The sequence below is a fragment of the Rousettus aegyptiacus genome, unplaced genomic scaffold (assembly GCF_014176215.1).
Source record: "Rousettus aegyptiacus isolate mRouAeg1 unplaced genomic scaffold, mRouAeg1.p scaffold_m13_p_6, whole genome shotgun sequence".
In the NCBI taxonomy this organism is placed as follows: domain Eukaryota; kingdom Metazoa; phylum Chordata; class Mammalia; order Chiroptera; family Pteropodidae; genus Rousettus; species Rousettus aegyptiacus.
In genome coordinates, this window is record NW_023416309.1 from 65,869,358 (window position 1) to 65,886,913 (window position 17,556).

At 36.8% G+C, this 17,556-nt stretch overlaps 1 protein-coding gene across 2 annotated transcripts in view; it reads right to left on the minus strand.

Moving 5' to 3' along the window:
* Nucleotides 1-11,434, minus strand: part of AKAP10 (A-kinase anchoring protein 10) — a 78,548-nt gene extending 67,114 nt beyond the window's left edge. The window contains exons 1-4 of one of the 2 annotated variants that reach the window (XR_004951289.1): nucleotides 11,196-11,434; nucleotides 4,316-4,363; nucleotides 1,960-2,142; nucleotides 40-597 (exon numbers count right to left, since the gene is read on the minus strand). Coding sequence is in view for 1 of the 2 variants with exons in the window: in XM_016145138.2 (XP_016000624.2) it covers nucleotides 40-597; nucleotides 1,960-2,142; nucleotides 4,316-4,363; nucleotides 11,196-11,283 (877 nt within the window). In the remaining variant the exon portion in view is untranslated. The remainder of the gene's footprint in view (nucleotides 1-39; nucleotides 598-1,959; nucleotides 2,143-4,315; nucleotides 4,364-11,195) is intronic. The other variant, XM_016145138.2, reaches the window with a different exon arrangement.
* Nucleotides 11,435-17,556: the final 6,122 nt, after the last annotated feature.

Consider the following 17,556-nt stretch of genomic DNA (forward strand, 5'->3'; position numbering starts at 1 on the left):
AAAAAACAGGAGAGAGAGAGAAATAAATCACATACTTACTTTTCATTAGTTTTCCTGATAATTCTTTTAGTGGAGAAGAGGAACTATTTCTACTGGCTACTGTAAGTCTGGAGGAGGATTCTTGGGTCTCTATGGAAACTTGATGAGCTCCTCTTCTGGCCATTTCAAGATGGAGAGAATGGGCACTGTCACATTCCTGGGAAAGTAGCAAGTGATTCTGAGTGTTGCTAGTTCTATTATTCAGGTCAATTCCTTCTGACTGAGTCATAAGCAATTGGGCTGAACCAGAATCCTCTAATCTCTTGTCAAGAGACTGGGTTACAGAAGATGCTGCAGTTTCTTGCTTTTTAGATGGAGAGACGGGTTCAGCCAATGCGCTCTGTTTCACTGTGTTCAGACTGTGCGCTCTTATTCGGGACCAAGTTGTAGAGTGAAAACTCTCAGCTTCTAACCAAAATTTAACCAAATGCTCCATTCTCCGAAGTTCCATGAATTGAATGAAATAAGGGAGGACAATAGTGTCATGCAATACTTGTTCAAGGGTCTTTGAAAGACTTGATTTGGTCTCTTGAGTCTGATAGTCCAGACAAGATCTGCCTAAAAGAAGCAAAAAAATTAGTAGTTCAGTAACAAATAACAAATAGTTGAAGATTGACAGATTACTCAGTCACCAGGAGCATCAGTTATTATCAGCATTAGTTCCTAGCAATTTAAATAAAGAACTGGAAATATTATGATTTTGGTTTATAAACAAGCGAAGATACAACTGTCCAAAACATATAAATTATTAAAAAGCTCTTTGTTACTCAAATAATCCTCATATTTCTTTTAAAGGCAATTCAGACCATGTAAATTCTCTTTAAAAATTTTATGCTAGTCCCAAAGCAAGAAAAAAAGGCCAATAAAACATGCAATAAAACCTCAATAAGAACTCCATCAAATTAATATAAAATAACATTTTTGCCTGTCAAACTGGAAGATGTTTTTTCAAAAAATAACAAGGCACAGAGAAACAGGAAATGCTCTCATGCACTAATGAGAATGTAAACCAGCAAAATATTTTTGGAGGCGCATTCAGTAACAGATAGCAAACCTTAGCAATCTGCATGATTTTCAAACCAGTAACTCTGGTTCTAAAAACTTATCCTGAGGAACAATTGTGTATATGTACGTATAGACAGAAAGATGTGATGAACTCTCAGCATTACTTAAAATAGAATAAAGAACAGCTCTGGGATTTTTATCTTGAAAAATTAAACTCAATAAAATTTAAAATAAGTTTATTTTACATTTAATTAAATTTATGATATAATAACCACAGCTATCAGAATAAACAAAAATCAAATCTTTTTTTTAACGTTCACAGGATGACATAAAGATGTTCAATTTCATAAAATTAATTGATGACTTCATCGATTTTTCAAAAGGGCTTTTCTTAGTCCTCTGATATTCAAATCTTTATCTTCTGAAGCATTTCACATGTCATCATCCTTGTTGTCTTATTGTCAATGTTAACTAGTCATCTTTGTACAGACCAGTTTCATAAACTTCAGGAAATCCTGGTCCCCTGCAAGACTTATAATTTTTCTTAATGAAACTTTTACTTTTGAGATAATGGTAGGTACACATGCAGTTGTAAGAAATCTTCTGCATGTCTTTTCTTTTTTAGGGGGCGGAGTGAGAGGAAGATCCCTATTGTATTTTCATACATTTAGTGGCCAAATGTTATTTCTTCTTCTGGAAATGACTGATTTTCTAGTGGGCATTCTTCATATTTTGTACTTATGCAAGCATAACATAGTACCATCCATTACACTTAGAGCTATTATTTTAATTTAAATACATTTTTTTCAAGGTCCCTTCCAATTAAACAGTTCAGTTTTCTCTGGCAGGAGTTTCACATATTATATTCAACTCCTTCCTCCTACTTTAAGTAAACAAAAAGTGACTGTCACTTACCCAAGTCACCAAAATGAGCGGCTTCCATGTGGCTTGGCTGCTTCTTAAGTGTTGCTGTCCTGCTACTTGAAAAGGAGTCCATGTTGGCAGAAATGGCATTGATTGCAACATGACTTGGTCCTGCAGCCTCCAGCAAGGCATGATTTTTAGTGCTTTTTTGTGGGGAATGTACGGATATTGAGGCTATAATTTTTCAAAAAATTATCAAAAATTAAACAAAATTAGATAGTCTAAAAGTGTCTCAAAAGAGGGCTTTAAGAGAACTTTAAAAATTAAGTTTTATAACATCTCTCTTAACTAACACTGAACAAAAGGGAAAGGTAAACTAATCACGCACCAGAAAAGTGCAAAGAAACACCATGTTATTATTTATAACACTCAAAATACTGTGCCAAAAATGGAATTTCAAAGAAAGACCTTTCTCTGAGAAGTTCTACTGAGGACAGGCACAGTACCAAAGCCAGGGAACATTCTGAAATACGACTTTCCAATTCTTTAATCCTTGCTTGCCCAAAGAACAAAACTAAAATTGTAAAATAAAAGCTTGGGGGGGGGGGGAATTTTAGAAAAATTCTCTTTAGATTACTTTTTTTTTTTTAACTGAATAGGAAAATTTCTCCATCAAACAACAACAAAAAAATTATGATCAAAGTTCACGCTGCTTAAAGATAAAACACACTTAAAAATTTATAAAATATATTTCCTTTAGTAATCTGAAGAAATATTAAAATCATCCTTGTGACTTCAGAATAGAGGTTACACATGTGTTAATAGGAAATAGTCAACTCAATATTACAATACTGTCAAAGTCACTCTATGATACAGCTGAATTAAAATCCTACCTATCCTATTTATTCCACACAAATATTAAAGATTCTATGAAGAAGTTTTGGTTTAGCATATTACTACAGCAAGGATAGAAATGATACAGTCACTAACCATTCCACACCCTCAGAATACTCACAGATAACTAAACTTGAATTTACTACCACTTCTTTCACTAAGCAGTCAACACACAGGTGCTCTCAATCTTAGTAAACATTTCCCAGACACAGAATCTGAGTAATGCTTGATAATATTTATTATGAAGAATACACTGTACTATAATTCAATCTATTGCTCCTTGAGGTGTTCATGAATAAAGTCGGTAAGAACATGAATGTCCATACCTGTTTTCCAGGTATCTATATTTATTAGGCATTCAACAAGAGTTAGGAGAATTATGCAATGATGCTGTCTTCAAATGATTTTTTTCAATTAAGTCAGTGAGTGCTAGCACAGATTATGTACTGTCATAAACAGAGTACAAGCACAGAATTTTTTTAGCCTGGTACAGATTAGAAGTTAGGTAGGCCAATCTTCTCATTCTACAAAAGAATCTGAAGAAAGTTAAATGACTTCCCAAGGTTATACTGTTAGTGTAGGAGACTGGTGTGCTTGAAATAGCAAAGTCCCTTCTTTCTACTGCAATCAGATCTAGTCTTCACAAACCTGCTTGCTAAGGGCTTTCAGCCTTTATCATTTCCAAAGTTTGCTTAACGAGGGCAGTATGAACTAACGAGGAATACAACTGGCTTTAAATTATCAGAAACAAGCAGAAAATAATCTTACAAATCTCTTAAGTTATAATTACTCTCTCTCCGGAAAACTGAGCATATAAAGTTAATACTCAATGTTAGTCACACAACATAAAAACGGTTGAAAGAAAAATCTAAATAAGTAGCGATCCAGATATTTCATGAAAATAAATTACATTTACGAAACTGATATATAATGCTATGGAAATAATTTCCACTGTAAGTGTCCCATTTTAATCTTAGTACACTGACAAAATGAAATCAGTCAAAAATACAGCAAAGATTATAATCTAAGTATGTCTTATAAATAAGTACAATATACTGATTCCAATAAAGTATTCTGAATAAATTTTAAGGTAAGGACATTCATCCAAAGTAATAAAGTGAAAACTATAATCATCCATGCTTCCAGATAAACAACAGAAAACTAAGTCTTATAAGGAGCAGCACTTTCAATCAGTTGTCAGACTGCTCAGTTAAGAGTATTTTTTGCTTTTTGTTGTTTTAAAATAAAGTCAAGTAATCGCTTTTGGGGAACAATCAAATGTGTGATTAATAAGGAGGGCACTGGTTCAGTGTAATCACCAGGACAATAAATGCTTAGTAAAAGCTTATTATATGCTAGGTGTTGAAGAGTATATAAATTAAACAGTCACAATCATAAATAATTCTAAAAGAAGGCAGAAATAATTATTGGCAAAAGGGAGACAACAGGATTAAAGAACTCATAAATGCAAAGCACAGCACTTTTTAATAAAATGGAATGTTGCTGAACTCACCTTTAATTGACTTGACATCTGAGGTCTTATCTTGTTCTTTGCCTTTCACTAGAAGATAAAAGAGCATCATAACCAACTTTTAGTCAAAAAGATACATTCTATACATTGTAAGAATTAGACAAGCTTTATTCTAACACATGAGTATTCAAAGTAGCAATGGACTAACTGCCATGGAATGGAGAGAGGGCCAGGGCAGGCAGTCATCAGGGAACATCTCTCTAGAAGATACCTCTGAACAGTATTCAGTCAAAAACACTGAGTGTGCTTATAGACAATCAATGACAGAATACTTAGGTTGAAATTCTGACTGTTACTTAGTTTGAAATTCTGGCTGATAAATCCATTTGACCTTTGGGCAAGTTACTTTACTCCTCTGGGTCTCAATTTCCTTGATTTATAAAATTAGGCCATTAATAATAACAACCTTAGAGGGTTGTGGATAAAAAAATAAATACTTGTAAAGGGCCTAGGAGTAACTAGCACACAGTAAATTTAGGCTGTTAACTAATATTATCACCATGTGCTACTCACTATTAGATGCATCCTGAAGAAAGGTTATATATTATATCATATTTCTATGTATTCCCCCAACAACATCAAATACAAACACTCTAAACTTACAAACATTCTGAACTTCGAATATAAGATTTAACAACCTGTTTCTTAAAAAATTATAATCTTTCCTCTATCATTCAAAATAGTGAAAATTCTACTGCATAAACACTAACAATGTCCAAGAAAAGAAAGTACATAGCAGCCTAAGCCAAGTGTTAACTTCTTTCAGGATCTAACATAAGACTATTTTAATCTTTTTACGTTTTGTGTTTTTTTCAACATTTAATTTTCTTTAACTTCACCATGAAAAGCCTATCAAAATAAGAAATCCCAAAATGTGACCAATCTCTCTACTTGTACTTTCAAACATTAAAGTCAAGTTGAAAGGCTAGTAGCAGGAAACAACTAGCGCTCATAGTACCTGATAAATCTATCAACAAATATTTGAGTGGCTAGTATGTACCAGATACTCTTCTGGCTTAGAAAAGATAGTCCTGCCTTAGCGAAGTCCGCATGCAAGTTATGTGAAGACAAACGGACAAAAATAAGATCATTCCAACTGATCACTGCTGTCAGGAAGATAAAATAAGGAAATATGGTAGGGTGAGTGGTTTTAACAGCCCTCTCAGCAGCATCTGCCAATGGACTACGTCTCCTGCTTGAAACATGAACTTGTCTTGGCTTCCATGCCATTCCATTCTTCTGGTTTTCTAGCCACTCCTAATTTATCCCCCTGCTGACTTTTCCTTTGCCCACTGGGAGTTTCTTGGGGAAAGGATTTGGATCCCTTTTCTTTTTTACTACATATATGTATATATTTCCTGGACAATCTTATCCAATCTTAAGGCTTCCAAAACCATAAACATGATGTGACTGCTGAATTTATATTTCTAGTCTAAATCATTTTTATATTATTTTTACATATTCCATAATTCCATTTGTCCAAAGCAAAATGTACCATCTTTCCCCAAATCTGTGTCTGCTACAGTTTTTGTGATCTCTCATGAATGGCACAACATCACCTACCAGTTTCTCAGGCGAAAAGTCTGGGAGTCATCCTTAACACTGTCTCTCCCTTACCTCTCACACCCAAATCACTTCTAACACCAACTGATTCTACCACCAAAATACTTCCAGTTTCACTTCGCCACCCTCAATGCATTCCCATCTTACCAGTCATATCTTCTATTCAATATTTCAAACATGCAACTACACACACAACCCAACTTTACCAAATATTAGCAGTTTGCCTTATTTCTCCATTATACATATAAAGGTTCATACAAATCACTACCTGATCTCAATGCTCTTCTTCCCCTCCCAGTGATAAATACCATGCCAAATTAAATATGTTTATGGCTATGCATGTTTTAGACTATCACTACATATGAATGTATAAAAAAGTAAAACAAATTACTCTGCACATCTTTAAAAATTACATAAATGGCACTGGCATACCTCTTTAATTGCAATGCAATTGCACTTTGCAAATACTGAGTTTTTTACAAACTGAAGGTCTGTGATGGCCCTGCACTCAGCCAAGTCTACAGGCACCATTTTTCCAAAAGCTTTGCTCACTTTATGTCTCTGTGACACATGTGATAATGCCAGTAACATTTCACATGTTTTCATTATTATGTTTGCTATGGCGATCTGTGATCAGTCATCTTTGATGTTAGTACTGCAATTGTTTTGGGACACCACAAATAGTTCCCATTTAAGATGATGAACTTAATTGATAAATATTTTGTTCTGACTACTCCACCAACTGGCCATTCCCGTCTCTCTTCCTCTCTCCTCAAGCCTCCCTATTGAAATGAGGCCAATAAATAACCCTACAATGGCCTCTAATTGTTCAAGTGAAAGGAAGAGTAGTGTATCTGCCACTTTAAATTAAAAGCTAGCAATGATTGAGATTAGTGAGGAAAGCATGTCAAAGCCAAGATGGGCTGAAGGCTTAAGTCTCTTGCACCAAACAGCAAAGTTGTGAATGTAAAGGAACATATAAATGATAAGAAAGCACAACAGCCTTTTTGCTGATATGGAGAAAGTTACAGCAGTCTGGATAAGTTTGAACCAATCACAAAATTCCCTTAAGCCAAAGCTTAATCCAGAGCAAGGCCCTACCTCTCTTCAATTCTTTGAAGGCCAAGAGAGGTAAGGAAGCTGCAGAAGAAACACTGGATGTAGCAAAGGTTGGTTCATGATGTTTAAGGAAAGAATCTGTCTCCATAACATAAAAGTACAAGTGAAGCAGTAAGTGTTGATGTAGAAACTGCAGCAAGTTACCCAGATCTAGCTAAGATAATTAATGAACCTGGCTACACTAAACAACATATTTTCAGTGTAGACTAAACAGCCTTATACTGAAAGAACATGCCATATGGGACTTTCATACCTAGGTAACACCTGGTTTAAAATTTCAAAGGACGGGCTGACTTCACTTGTTAGGAGCTAGTATAGTAAGTGACCTTTAAGTTAAAGCTAATGCTCATTTACTATTCTAAAAATCCTAGAGCCCTTAATAATTATACTAAATCTACTCTATCTGTGCTTTATTAATGTAACAAAGCCTGATGACAGCCAATCTGTTTACAACATGGTTTACCTAATATTTTAAGCCCACTGCTGAGATCTATTGCACAGGAAAAAAAAATTCCTTTCAAACTATTACTGCTCATCGACAATGTACCTGGTCATCCAAGAGCTCTGATGGAGACGTACAATAAGATTAACGTTCTTCTCATGCCTGCTAAAACAATGTCCATTCTACAGCTTTGGATCAAGAAGCAATTTCAACTTTTAAGTCTTATTATTTAAGACATATATTTCATAAGGTTATAAGTGCCACAGACAGCGATTCCGCTGATGGATCTGGACAAAGTAAATTAAAAATCTCTGGAAATGATTGACAATTCTAGATACTATTCAGAACATTTAAGATTCATGGGAAGAGGTCGAAATATTAACATTAACAGAAGCTTGGAAGAAGTTGACACCAATCCTCATGGAAGACTTTGAAAGTCAAGACTTCAACAGAGTAAATGCACATGTGGTGAAAATACCAAAAGAATAATAATTAGAAGTGGAGCCTGAAGATGTGCAATCTCATGATAGTAATTTAAAAGATGAGGAGTTGATTCTTATGGATAAACAAAGAAAGTGGTTTGAAGATGCTATGGAGATTCTGAGATAACAATAAAGATTGAGATTATCATATAAACTTAGCTGATAAAGCAGCAGCAGGGTTTCAAGATGACTCCAATTTTCTATTGGAAAATAGTTCTATTGTGGGTAAAATTTTATCAAACAGCACTGCATGCTATAGAAAAATCTTTCATAAATAGAAGAGTCAATCAATACAGCAAATTTAGTATTGTCTTATTTAAGAAACTGCCATGGCCACTTCAACCTTTGGCAACCACCACGCTGATCAGTCAGCAGCCATCAACATAGAGGTAAGACCCACCACCAGCAAAAAGATTATGACACACTCAGATGATGGATAGCATTTTTTAGCACTGTCTTTTTTTAATTAAGGTATATGAATTTAGACATAATGCTACTGCATACTTACAATCTACAGTATAATGTAAACATAAGTTTAATATGTACCAGGAAACAAAAAATTCGTGACTCACTTTATTATGTTTGTTTTATTGCAGTAGTCTAGAAGCAAACCCACAATATCTGAGGTATACCTGTATCTCATACTTGTATTCATTCAATATCTTTGAGGTATGCCCATATTCATTCAATAATTCAACATTTGTCTATATTAATGCAATTCTAGTTTTAATATAGCTCTAGTTGATTTTAGTTGCTTAATTCCTTTAAATGTACATACTTTTATATACCCATTTTCGTGTTAACATTTGTTTCATTTTCTAGTTTTCACTATCACAAACATTGATGTGAACATTCTAGTACCTATCTTTCTATGTATATATGTAAGAATTTCTCTAGGATAAATATCTAGGAATGGAACTGCTAGGTAACAAATTTCATACAATTTTTATGACCTAGGTTATGGAGGGCCACATGTAAGAAGCCACTGAAGGAATTTGAACGAAGGTATTTTGAAAATATACTATAGGGGTCAAAAATGGAAGGGAAACCAAATTGAAGGCTAATAGCAAAATAATGCTGCTTCCTTGATTTTCATAAAACCAGCTTCCTCTTGACATTTAAGCTGAGACTGGAATTAAAGAGGACTTCTTTAATCATCTAATCTAAATAGGGATGACTGCACAGACCAGAATGTTAAGGTAAGGAACAGTGAGAAGTGGCTGGATTTGGATATACTCTGAGAAAGACCTAATAGATTTGCTAGTGGATCAGATATAGAGTAGGAGTGAAAGAGAGGTTCAAGAATGTACTAAACTTTTAGCCTGAGCAATTAAAAGGTCAGAAATGCAATGTACAGAAATGAGAAAAACTGATGACTAAATCTGGAGTTAAGTTTCAGATATAGTAAGTTAAATATTTATCTATTAAATAGTCTATTTATTAGGTATCTATTAGGTAGAAGTATAAAGTGGACTGACAGTTGGATATACCAGTCTGGATTCAGCGCAGACAATCCAAGCTGGAGATGCATACAGGTAGTATTTTAAAATGGTAAAGACTGGAAGGGATCCCTACACAAGAACATTTCCAGCTTCTACTCTTGCCACATCCAGTCTCCAAAAAACAAGAATGATCTTTTAAAAACATCAAACAAGACAAAATCACTTATTAAAAATGTTTAAATAATATTGTGTCTGCAGCTGGAATAAAATCTAACCATAGCCTATAAAGCTCTACATCATCTGATCCTCGACCTCCTCTCTAAGCCTGAGTCACATGGCCCTCTTTCCTTTCTTGAAGGGCACCAAATTCTTGCCTCACCACCTTTGAACATGCTCTTCTGTGCCTAGAATGCTCTTCTCTGGCATCTACATGTTACCACTGCTAATTCCTCAGCTCTAAGTTTCAAGGTCACTTTCTCAGGCTTTTCTCTAACATTTAATCTAAATGTTTCCTCTGTCAAGTTATCTGTTTCATAAGACTTTATTCAATTTGGATAGGGAGAGAGATCGGGAGGGAGAGAGATTTTGACTGTTTTAGTGTCTACTGCAGCAGACAATAAACTGTGGGTACAAGGACGTGCTCAGTGCTCTACACTGAGGACCTACCACAGTGCCTGGCAAACAGTAGACATTCAAAAATATCTGTTGAATAAATAGAGACAAGAGTTTATTGTGCAACATGTAATGTGTCTCATCATACACAGGGTACTTTTTTTCCCCCGTTAAAAAAAAAAAAAGACAAAAACACCTAACCACTTCAAAACTGTTAAATAAATTAGAGTTATTGACTACACAAAAGTACCTTACTTCCTTTATCACTTTTACCAGTTTCATTCATTCACCAAACTTTGTACGTACTTTAAAGAAATTCTTTAAAGAGTTGAATGGAGTCTTTAGGAATTATCTAATTCTTAGTGGAGAGAAGAGAGCAAAGTGAGTTTATACTTTTATGTCCCCCAAGTTAACAGATGGCAGAGCTGTCATGTGAGCTCAAGTCTCTGATTGTTTAGTGTTTTTTCCGAACCAGTTTTTTTGGTCTGATACATTTTCTCTGAACCAGCAAGAATTGATACAAGAACCACTATCATATCAAAAGACACTTGTTCACTTTGGATATGTATTTTAATGAAATGCACCGATCCAGTACACACACACACACACAATCAGGCTGCCTCTACTTAAAAACTGGGCAGCTATTATTGAAACTGAAAATCAGAAATAGAACTAGTTTGTTTATAAAGTAGTTCCAGGAGTTAGTAAACTTACTAAGTCATCACAAGAAGTATTCTTCATTAGGAAACTTTTAGCGATGTTATGTTAAAAACAGTAGAACCTCCCCTTCCCCCAAAAAAAGGGGAAACTGGAAAAGAGCACTAGTTGAAGAAAACAATTTTTTCACGTGTTGCTTTTAGACAAAATCATCAAGATTCTGAAAAGTCAGACTTCTACAACACAGTACTAAAGGAATTTCATTTTTCTTGATCCACAGTGTACACACACACACCCAAACAGGCATCAGTTTGTATGTTTCTGCAAACACTTTTGGACCAGAGGACGATTCCCCTCTGACCTCGCACGCAGAGGCCACCTTCTCCCTCCCTGCAGAGTCCCAGAGTAGAGCGAAGCACACAGGGGGTGTCTGCGCGGAGGCCTAGAGCCTCGCCACCGCCCAGGAGGAAGCCTTTGTAGGCCCACGATCCCCACCGCCGCCCTTGAGGCCCGGCCAGGCTCCCCGCAGGGGCCCCCTCTGCTACCTTTCCGCCGGAAGAAGGACATGGCGGGGCCCGGGTCGGGGCGGAGGGCGCGGGGGGACTGTCGCGGGGAGGGCCCGGCTCCCTTCATTCAGCAACTGGCCCGGACTTCCGGGTCCGCAGCGTTCGCCGCACTAGCCCGAAAAGAGACCCTTCCGGGTGTGGGCCCCACCGCCTCCTCCAGATGCCCAGAGAGCTCCCGCCGCCATATTATCAACAAGCCGCCCGCCCGGAGTTCCGGTCCTTCCCCGCGCGAGGCTTCACGGGAGGCCGCGCCGCCGGCCCCGCCCCCTCCCCGCCTCCTTTGGTGGGTGCGGGGGTACGCGCCCGAGCCGCCCGCGTGGCCCTTTGCGTATTCTGCGGGCGCCTCTTCCACCTAATTTAGAAGCTCTTAACTCGCAGAGGTCAGCAGCCTCAGCTTTCCGGTGACTGGTGCAGGCCCAATTCCTGCAAGACTAACCCTCCTGAAGCGAGAAACGCTGGAACTGGGATGGCGCGGCGCCTCGGGACTGGGCGCCTGGCTGTGGACACCTTTCAGAACACGTCCTTCTAAAAGGCCGAGCTAACAACCCCACGCTCCACCTTAGCACCCTCTACTTCTCATTCGAGTTAGGTTAAAAGGCGCTGGCTGACTAGAGTAGCTTTACCATGCACTGCCTTTCCCTGCTCTCTCCCAGAAGAGCAGAACCCTCCTCCCGCCCCCTGGCGCGCATGTTCTAGGAGGTCAGGGTCGCGGGATGCAGACTAGGCGGCAAACCCTGCTTTTTTCCGGCTCACTCCCTGGATTAGTGACTTCGGCAATAAAAAAGGAGTGGTCTTATTTTCAGCAATTTGAAAAGGACAAAACAAAAACCTCACCAGTATTTACCAGGCAAACTCCAGTGAATCATTCTTGAAACCTTGTTCAAGTGCCATTTTCCTGTGAATATGATGACAATTTATTTACCCCCAAAGCAGAGTCCAACAAGCCTCCCCACTTTAAGTGCTCCTCACCACCCCTTGAGTGTGATCAAGGACTGGGTAATAATTGTAACCTTGATGTTTTGCGGAGAAGAGGCCTAGAAGATAGCAACTCAATAAGTGTTGGGTGTATTTTAAAAATCCATGAAGTCCATCATATGACTGCTAAGGAAACTGCGATGCAGAGAGAAGAGGCAACTTGTCCAAAATCAGTGTGTCGATGTTGAGACTATAACTAGAACCCTGTGTCTTTTGACCAAAGCAAGTTAATAGATTTATCTATTTTAGTTAGGGGCCTATAAGGTAATCACAGTTGGTATTTATTGAGAGTACTATATGCAGGTAGGTACTACGCTAAATCCACTAGATTAATAATAGTCCTTGGAGCCAGTCTTGGTATGGGGAAAACTAGGCACAGAAAAATAACCTGCCCAAGGTCACAAGCTAACTAAAGGTGAAGCCCGAATTTCAAACTTAGAGAGTGAGCCTCCAGAGCCCAAGGTCAAGCCCAAGGTCTCCTTGGGTAAGGAGAGTGTGCCCACAGGAGCAAGAGAGACTAGTTGAGGCTCTCCATGCACTAGTGTATCCTCAACCAGAGCTGGTGCTGAGGATAGATGTCTGTCTGTCTGTCTGTCTGTGTCCTTCAGGCCTCAGTAGAGGCTGCAGAGGGGTCTGAGTAGCGCTCCTGGAAGTCAGAAAAGGCCCTGGATACCAGCCTGTGCTCCGGAAGATCTACTCTGCTGAACGACGGGTCATGCCCCGCCCCCATCGCACCTTTCTCCCAAAGTGGAGATTGACTGAAGTCAAGGAGGAGCGGGACTGGGGTGCTAAGTGAGACTTCTCTACAGGGTCAGCGTACAAGGAGAAGTGGTATCTAGTGTAAGCACAAAACATTTACACTCTTATCAAGAAAGTGCACCACCCTTCTCTGGTTCTCTTCCAGGAGGCCAATCCTTTGGCAGCAGCTCCTTTGTATTTGTTGACAGATTAATTGTTTGAGATGGGAGGGGAGAGTGAAAGAAACCCCCTGAATATCTCTGGGATAGGAGCAGCCAACAAGGAATATGGGAGGAGCCCTGCAGGTCCTCAAAATCTCCCCAATTTCTTCCTTATTCTCTTGAAGTCAGCATATAATCAGTGTAAAATCAGTGTCCTACACTAATTTCCATTGTGATTGCTGCTCTTGAGCCCCTCCTAGCAGAAATTCCAGAGCTGCCTTTATTACCCCAGGTTGCTGAATACTTCCCAGTCAGGTAATAATAGCCATATTTATTTATTTATTAAATACTTGTATGTGCTCTAAATGTATTAAGTGCTTTATAATCTCAACCTCACTTAATTCTTTACCTTCTCCCCTCAGAAAGGGCCTGTGAGATGGCCACTATCATTATCCCCAGTTTTCAGATGATGACTCTGAGGCTCAGACTAATTTACCCAGGATCACGAAGGTAGTAAGGGATAGAGACAGGATTTCAATCACTGTCAGTCTGACTCGAAAGCCATTTACTTATACCATGTTGCCTATCTTTCCTTCCTCCTCCAGCTAATACTCATTTATCCAGTGTCACAGTATGGGGTATCTGTTTATTGGGCAAGTATAAAGTGATATCTAGCAGTGTAGATGCCCTCTGAATCATTACCCATTAAAGTATTTATATGCTTAAAGAAGCTTTAAGAGTATTGTCATTTAATCTTTTGAAATTTGATGATCCATATATGAATAAAGTTAAAATAAAACAAGAATATAAAAATAAGCAAGACTATTTCTTAGCCTGAATACTTAATGTGGTAGACTGATACTCTGCATTGCATTTCCAAGTTAATTTGTTAGAGTCACTTTAATTTACATGTAAAAATAAATTTTATCAGGGGTTCCTTTAATTATGTTCTTAATTTTAAGGGAATCATTACAGTCTTTTTATACCAGTTGTATCAGTTACAAATCAGTGAGGTTAAATCAGCAAGTCAATTATCACAAAGCCAGTGAATAAAATTAATCTCCTATGATAAACACTGTTTACAAATCTAATATGGCTCTACTACAAACATTCTAACATATAGTTTTCTATATCAACATTCATAACCTCAAGGAAACTATTCAAATAAACCTTTTGATAATATAGGAGAAGAAAGCTATTGTCTCTTTTTAGAAAACAGACAAAAACCAACTCAGATTTATGACAAGAGCCAGAATACATAGTGATATCTTAAAATTCTCACTTTAACTGTCTAAACAAAGACTTATTCTTAACTCAACGTTTTACATTTTCAAAAGCATTCGTATCGATAGCTTTATAAAAGTCATCTCTAAAAAAATGTGGCCCGGAAGGTGAGCATACAGTGTAAATATATATATATGCCTTACTGTTAAAGTGTGCAGCTGAGACTTATTGGATTTTATTAACCAATATCACTATTAAAACAATTAATTACTTTTTGTAAAATTGTGGCTCTTCCTCAGAAAAACTTAAAAACATGAACAAATCATTAAAAGACATTGGAGCAATAAGAAGGTAATAAAGGATTTCTGGGTGAAGATAGAGAAAAAAAAAAATCCAGCAAAGTAAATACTGCATTTAGGGCCACTTGTACTGGAAGAATTCACTGTTCACAAAAAAAGATTGAGAAGCTAAAAAGAGCAATGCTTTTGACAGCTTCACAGACTAAAGGACAAAGTTGGGTTGGGATTCTGAAAAGACTACACGAGAAGTAAACCAGCCCTTGCAGGGATTGCAACCCAGTTTCAAGGCATCTGGGTGGCCCAGGAAATTTTGAATCCTTAACGGTTAATTAAGGAAATTTTGATTTCTGGTACCCCCAAGTACCGTATAAAAGCAATTGAAAAAATCCTCTCACGATAAGATAACATCATCCAAGTTCTCAAATTGTTTCCACAAACAATTTTTCAAATGTAATGTCTGGCACACAATCACAGATATCAGGCACACAAGAAAATAAGATATTAGGAAAAAGAGCCAAGAGAAATGACAAATAGAAACAGTCACACAAGAGCTCCTAATAGTGGAATTATTGGACAGAGATATAAAATAACTGTGCTAACTATGTTCAAAGAGCTAAAAGATAAAATTCGAAATTTGGGCAGAGAACTAATGAGACAATGAAAACTGACAGAGTAAATATGAAAAAAGAAGCAGCTAGAAATTCTAGGACTGAAACTACAAACTAAGATGGATTTGTAAGCAGAGTTATAACTAAAGAGAATTTGTGAAATTGAAGACAGGTCAAAAGAAAATACCCAGAATTAAGTATGTAGTGAGGGTAACAGACATGGAGAATACAGTGAGAAGGTCTACAATACATTTGATCAAAGTCCCAGAATGGGAGAAAAGAGAGAATGAATGTAGAAGAGGAAAATATTTGAAAAATTAATGGATGACCATTTTCTGAAGTGATGGCAGAAATCAACCCACCAATTCAAGAGTCACTATGAACCCCAAATAAAATAAATAAGAAGAAATCCACACATAGATTATTAATTACAAAACTTTAGGAAATAAAAAAGCAAAGATTGCCCAAAACTTTTAAAAACCTAATTTTAAATAAATTTTGGAGAAGCAAAACTTGGATTTTGCCCATTCATTACCATAACATTGGGAATTAAAGATGAATCAATGATTTTACTAATTTAGAGTTAGGAATGATGATATGTGCAATTGCTGGTTCATTGCTTTCTTTTTCCTGTTTAGAAAAAAAAAAGTGTAACTTGCTTAGAAATGCTGCATTTTCTAGAATTTGACATTTTCAGTGATCAAACTACTGAAAACAGAATGCTATAAATAGAATGATGTCGTTTGTTTCCAAAGACTATTGATATGCTAGAGCAATGTGAAAATAGTTATACAAGAGAGAGATTTCATGCAAACAGGAAAGGGGTTAAGACATGCTTTAGACTGTTTCTGAAAATAGTTTTGTTGAACAATTTTAGAACATAAACAAGATTTCTGGGGAAACAAACTAAAGAGAACAGTCTGTTTTCAAGTATCCTCAAGCACCTATTTTCATACAAATCATGGGCATACTGATTAAAAATCAATCTTACTGGTACAGCCCCTATGGAAAACAGTATGGAGGTTCCTCAAAAAGCTAAGAATCGATCTACTATATGATCTAGTAATCCCTCTACTGGATGTTTACCCCAAAGACTTGAGAACTCATATCTGAAAAGATATTTGCACAGCGATGTTCACAGCAGCATTATTCACAGTGGCTAGGACATGGAAGCAAATGAAACGTCCTACGATAGATGACCTGCTAAAGAAGCTGTGGTACATATATACAATAGAATAGTACTCAGCCATAAGAAGAGATGAAATACTGCCATTTGCAACAACATGGATGGACCTTGAAATAATCATACTAAGTGAAATAAGCTAGACTGAAAAGGTTGAAAATCACATGATATCACTTGTGTGTGGGATATAAACCTAAAAGCAACAAATGAACAAGACAAACAAAGACTCATTGACATGGACAATGGACTAGTGGTTACCAGAGGGGGGATGGGGGGAAAATTAAATGTTAAAAAAATAACAAACAAACAAAAAAATAAATAAATAATAAAGTCATCCCTGGTTAAAAAAAAAAAAAATCAATCTTATACAGTCATTATAGGCAGATCCCAAATGATCACCACTAAGCAACACCAGGATAGCTCAATTCTTATTGCTTTAAATATCCTAGGGTAGAAAACATGCATTACATTAAAAGAGAATTTTAAAATTCAGTTATTCACCTATTTAAAATGGTTTTGCCTCCAAATTATCATGGCTTTCCTTTCTGTAAAGGAAAGAGAGGAAAGGAACTAGCATTTATTTACTAGGTACCTTGGATTGGATATTTTTACATTTTAAAATCTCATTTAATCTTTATGACAGTTGTGTAAGGCAGTCGTCATTATCCCTGACTAACAGATGAACACAATGAAGCTTAAACAACAAATTAAATAATGATCATAGTGAATTATGGTTCATAGAATGAAATAAATATTCATGAGCCCATACTGATATAAGTAAATAATTGAATAAATTAATCAATGGGAAGGGAGGGAAGGTATAGCTCTTACTTATAAAATAATTCTAATTAATGTAAAAGTAATGAGGAAAATAGGAAACCACCATTAGGACATTTCAGTCATAGATTGTTATATGCAAGAACCAATGATGAATGCTAAAATTTGGAAACAAATGTATGATGAGAAATAAGATACTTACACAGTCTCAAAATATCCTTTCACAAATAAGTGCTCAAAGTCAACATGACCAGTCATAAGGCATATTGACATTATCTCCTAATGTGATGCACAAAGAAGGGCATGACATCATCTCTTTGGTATTCTTGCCAAAAAGAAAAAAAGAAAACATACCCTAAATCTAATCATGAGGAA